The sequence below is a fragment of the Sinocyclocheilus rhinocerous genome, unplaced genomic scaffold (genome assembly GCF_001515625.1).
Source record: "Sinocyclocheilus rhinocerous isolate Xijiao unplaced genomic scaffold, SAMN03320098_v1.1 scaffold755, whole genome shotgun sequence".
NCBI classification, from domain to species: domain Eukaryota; kingdom Metazoa; phylum Chordata; class Actinopteri; order Cypriniformes; family Cyprinidae; genus Sinocyclocheilus; species Sinocyclocheilus rhinocerous.
Window position 1 is genome coordinate 573,591 of NW_015659385.1, and position 5,599 is coordinate 579,189.

General features: G+C 36.9%; 1 protein-coding gene across 4 annotated transcripts in view; it reads right to left on the reverse strand.

Annotated features, from left to right (window-relative positions):
• Nucleotides 1–2,920: 2,920 nt before the first annotated feature.
• LOC107723697 (ly6/PLAUR domain-containing protein 6B-like) overlaps nucleotides 2,921–5,599 on the reverse strand; it is a 21,592-nt gene continuing 18,913 nt past the window's right edge. For all 4 annotated transcript variants that reach the window (XM_016532412.1, XM_016532411.1, XM_016532409.1 and 1 more), the window contains 4 exons: nucleotides 4,712–4,837; nucleotides 4,518–4,616; nucleotides 4,277–4,404; nucleotides 2,921–4,185 (listed from right to left, as the gene is read on the reverse strand). In XM_016532412.1, coding sequence (XP_016387898.1) covers nucleotides 4,015–4,185; nucleotides 4,277–4,404; nucleotides 4,518–4,616; nucleotides 4,712–4,814 — 501 coding nt within the window. In that variant the 5' untranslated portion in view covers nucleotides 4,815–4,837 and the 3' untranslated portion in view covers nucleotides 2,921–4,014. The remainder of the gene's footprint in view (nucleotides 4,186–4,276; nucleotides 4,405–4,517; nucleotides 4,617–4,711; nucleotides 4,838–5,599) is intronic.

Genomic DNA, 5,599 nt, shown 5'->3' on the forward strand with positions numbered 1-5,599 from the left:
ATGATCAACATTATAATCTGATTATTGGATTAATGACCTAAAAATACATTTCTTAATTATTTTAAGAATTTATTATTCTTTTTATCTATAACATTTTCTTTCTTTTTTAAAAAACGGCCAATGGTAACATTTGCACTCCACTGTACAATAAAGCATACTGTTAAAGTATTAATTAATTACAATGTCAGTGAACATTTATATAAATTAGAAAATGAATATTTAAAAATAGCTTAGGAAATAATTTATAATAATAATTTAAAAAGCTAAGAATTGTAGAAAAATTACATGAATTTTAAAATTTATTAGTATTTGTAAAACCTGATGATCATGTTCTCCAGCATGAGAATTAAAAAAAATCTTGTGCTACAATGGATGCAAGAAAATCTGTACAAAATCTCTGTTCACATGATCAACATTATAATCTGATTATTGGATTAATGACCTAAAAATACATTTCTTAATTATTTTAAGAATTTATTATTCTTTTTATCTATAACATTTTCTTTCTTTTTTTAAAAAACGGCCAATGGTAACATTTGCACTCCACTGTACAATAAAGCATACTGTTAAAGTATTAATTAATTACAATGTCTTTTGGTTGGCTAACATTCTCACAGTAATGCTTCTGTTTGATGGATAAGAGCCATGAGCTTTCTGTCTCCTCATCTGAACAGACTGGGTTCTGAATAGTAGAGACACGGGCGGTGCAGACGAGAGCAGCAGCACTGATACTGTTTTTCTCAATGGAAGATAAACGACTCTCCAAAGCCTGAAAGTGACAGACTCCAGCTCCACGCCTAATAAAACCAGAACAAAGACAGCCAGCAACCAGAGCAAACAGCACACACGGCGAGACAATCAGCGGAGCAGGAACACACACACACACACACACACACACACACACTTTAACTTCATAAGTCAGTAAAGCAGCTACACAGAAACCAAATCTCATTTCCTCTGCAACAATTTTAGAGGAAGAACCATATGTCATGTTTGGTTTAGAGAGAGAAAAAAAACCCTCATTATTCCAGACAGCAATGATATTAATGGTCCACGGCTTTGTGTCCCACACCGAGATCCTCTTGGGAATGTTTTTATTGTTCTCAGAGCTCTGAGGGGGAAGTTGCTCTTTTGTGCTGTTCGAGGTTCAGCTCCCTCCTCCAAATTTAAACCTGGGCCGTCTCATGTGAAAAGACAGAAACTGTTCTCAGATCAGCGTGGAATGAATTTTAAAAACGTAGCCCTGCTGCTCACATACAAAAAGCACAGCGGTATGTTATAGATTAAAGAGATGAGAACCTGTTTACACACTCAATCAACCCAATGAAAGTAAACAAGACTATTTATCATAACTCACTTCAACTTTCATGGGAAGGAATTGTGCTGTTTGAGGTTCAGCTCTCTCCTCCAAATTTAAACCTGGGCATTCTCATGTGAAAAGACAGAAACTGTTCTCAGATCAGCGTGGAAGGAATTTTAAAAACATAGCCCTGCTGCTCATATACAAAAAGCACAGCGGTATGTTATAGATTAAAGAGACGAGAAACCATTTACACACTCAATCAACCCAATGAACGTAAACAAGACTATTTATCATAACTCACTTCAACCTTCACGGGAAGAAACACAGCCGCGCTGTGAGGTTTGTACATTAACATCTGAAACAGTTCTAGAACTAGGTTTTATTAAGTTTTTTTTACATATAGAATTTCCTATTTATTAAATTTTTTATATGCAATGACTAAAAATGTAAAAATTAACTGAATTTGCAATTGCAAAAATTGTATATATATAAAAGGTTGTTTATATGAGTTTTAATTACATTTTTAAAGTTGTGATGACAAATGAAAGTACACTGTAAAAAATGAGTGTGAATTTAACAGTAAAAGACTGTAAACATGCTACAGTAAAAACCTGTTAAATGGTTAACGGTAAATTCCACTACTATATACAGAGAAAAACTGTATTGGACATTACATGTATTGGACATTAATTTTACGGTAGTATACTGTTTTTGGAAGTGAAAAAGACCGTATAATTTACAGTGAATAACTGTAAATTGACATTCCCAGAATTCCCTGCGTTACATTTCAAATTTGATGTTTTTTTGTTGAAATAACTATGTTTCTTAGTTTTTTCTTATCAGTTTTGTATAATAGGGTTGTGTGTTACACCTAATGTTGTTAGATGAATGTCTATTGCATTATTTCAGTTTCATGTGTGTTACCATGATGGTGTTTAGTGTTTGTGTGAATGACACTGTGCACCTTCTATATATGTTATTATTTAAAAGCTGCTTGTGATAGGCTTTGGTTCATCATGTGACTTGCTCATCACCACCTGCATTTGGTGGTTATCAGTGTATTACAAAGGTACAAAACAGATTTCAGTACTTCAATAGGTTGGTATATTAACATTATATCAGTTAATGAAATTACGGTATTTAACTGTAAATTTAAGTTAAGACCGTAAAACCTAAAATGTTGCTACCGTATTTTTAACGGTAAAATTCCGGCAACCACAGCTGCCGTTTTTTACCGTAAATTTTACAGAATTTTTTTTACAGTGTAGCGACAGATCTTTTCTTCACTATTTTGATTCAGAGTAAAATTATTGAATAAGGGAAAAAAAATGTAGGACTCAATTCTACCTATCAGTTCTTGATTGGATGGAGGCAAATCAGCTAAATGCAAACTTGCAGAAGGTTGTAGGTCAGTGGTGGTGCGGTTTATGACAGTTTGATAAAAAAATTATGAGCTTTAAAAATTTTAAACGAACAGATGAATCATTCACAATAAAATGAATAAAATATATTTAGAAAATAGATAGAGTAGCCAGCTGTAAGGGAAATATTAGTAGCATAATAACCTAACATAGAATATTTGTGCATGGACACCTTAGGATTAGTTAAATATGGTCATTTTTTATTTCTATTGGTTTTTGGGACAGTAAAACATGACAGCATTTGCAATAGTCAAGCCAGAATAATTCAAAATATACTTAATTTTAATTAATCCGTGCTTTTACGTGATGCATGTCCACCTTCTTAAAGCACTGATATTTATGCAGCAATCCAGATCTCTTTTAGAGACATTCACACCATTTAGAAAACTAGAACAACACATCCTGCGTCCTCTCATTGCTGTGCTCGGCCTGTGTGACAGAATCTGGGACCAGAGCCACAGGAACATCCCACATAGAGACTTCTAATGCTCAGTGTGTGAGCCTCAATTTGCTCAATACAAATCCAGTGAGGCAGCATAAGTTAATTCCACTGCTTTAGTTGCTAAATGCTGTTTTGCAACCCATCTGGTTCTCTGTCCTATTTAGCACGTCATTAGTAAGCAGTCATCACAAGCGATACTACTCCATTGACAGACCTTCCTGACACAGCAACTTCCTGTGCACTCAGTTCCTCCAGCACTGGCCGACTGGCCATCTCCTTGCTGAAAAATGAAGATGGTTTTGCTGATTTGCATGACACCATTTGGCTGCAAAATGCATCCTTCTCCACTCCAATTCATTGTGTTTTCTAAAATAATAAAATAATTTGCAAGTAATGTCTAAGTCACAAATATTTCATTATATTATTGTAGATCGTTCAGTGTCCAACTGTTTTTGAAGGGAGCCTCCAAGTGTGAAATTGACTTATATTACAGCTCCAGAGTCCAGACAGTCACTAGTGAGAGATCTTCTTCTTCTGGTGGTGCATTAAACAATCAGCCAAGCCATAATGTAATTTTTCTTGCGGCTCCAGGCTGATTAGTCACTGATCAGTCATGAGAACATCTGTGAGCCCATCAGCAAAGATGGCAAATCACATTCTTACAGGGAATCCTGCAACATCCTGCCACTGAGATGAATGGGAATGCTAGCTTTCTCCTGCACGATATTACTGTGGCCTTAATGAAAACATCCATCTGACTGTATTAATATTCCAGTGTGGATGACGTCTCCTTTGTCTCAATGATTTGCAGTGCTGTTCATCACTGAACAGGTTCTTATGATTGAGGATCACAATGGTAGCATTCCCATGAGAACTGGGACCAGCAGGATCACACAATCCCAGATTCTGAAAGTGGGTGCTGCTGAGCTGCTGGTTTGTCTATGGGCAAACACTGCATTACTGTGATTGGTCGGCAGCTCTACGTTACAAACCATCCCTTCACAGCAAGATATGCACTCCTGCAAGACAGAAACACATTTTGTAAGTGAATAATTTTGATGTAAGAGATTATATTTGTATGAGTGGAATAATGTGTATGTGAATACTCACATGGTGTGTATTTTTATGATGTCTACAGCCAGCTAACTGGCATTCTTCACGCACAGCACATCTTTTGGTAACAAATTTTGTCTTTCCATGATGGTTGAAGTGGTGTATTGTCATACAAAATAGAGTATCTACAAATGAAGAAACAGGTTGTTAGGAATTTAAAAGGATATTGCTTTACAAAGTAAATCTAGAGACAACTGTGAAGATCTGAGAGCGGTGGGTTTGTGTTTAGTAAACTCACTCTGAGGACACCACACATCTTCTGCCCAGCGGTTACAGCTGTAGTTGTCTAAGGCCTGTTCACATGTGAAGCACTTGAAACTCTTGGGGTACGGGGTGGCTGCACAGACATGAACACTGTGTTATAGTATCGCTATAAAGTCACTGGAAGTTAATGAACAAAATAACAAAATGAACTGGAATAAACAAACTCACCTTCTACAGCAGGCATGATATTGTAGAAGTCAATGCTGTCACTTGTCACCAAATCAACAAGAAGCTGGACGAGAACAGTGACTAAAGCCAGATCTGCTGCCATGTTTAAAACACTGATAGTGACTCCTAAAATAAACAGTCGAAGATAAAGTTTAAGTCTCTGAACACATGACTTCCTTTTGTCCTAATATATATTTTGTTATGCACCTCAATATTATAATTATTGGCGTAGACTGGGCAAATACACACAGCTTCTAATGCTTAAAGGGGTCATATGATGTTGCTAAAAAGAACATTATTTTGTGTATTTGGTGTAATGAAATGTGTTTATGTGGTTTAAGGTTAAAAAAAAAGTCGAGTTTTACAAAGCTCATCGGTCTGAAAAGCGAGGTGTGCTCTGATTGGCCAGCTATCCAGTGCGTTGTGATTGGCCGAATACCTCAAGCGTGTGATGGAAATGTTACACCCCTTACCATATTGTGATGCCCTGTCCGGCCGGAGCGACGAGACAAAAACATTAAAACCCATTATAAACGAGGCATTTGTTGCATCCAGTGGGAACATAATTACGGATTATAATGACTTATACTGTCTTTTTACGCGTTGCGTTGCATCATGCCGTGTAAACATAAAACTGAACGAAGTGGTTTCACTTTCACAAAGAAACATACGGCGGACTTGAGTGAGCGGAGGCCTAGAGTGAGCGGAGGCTGGCTTGAGTGAGCGGAGGCGGGTGGGCTTGAGAACGGCGCGGCAGGCGGATTCGACGAAGGACCGTCCGGCGGGCTTGTGGCAACCACTAGGTCTGTCACGATAACAACTTTTTGTTGTGCGATATATTGCCCCAGAAATAATTGCGATAAGCGATATTATTGTCATTTTAAAGAC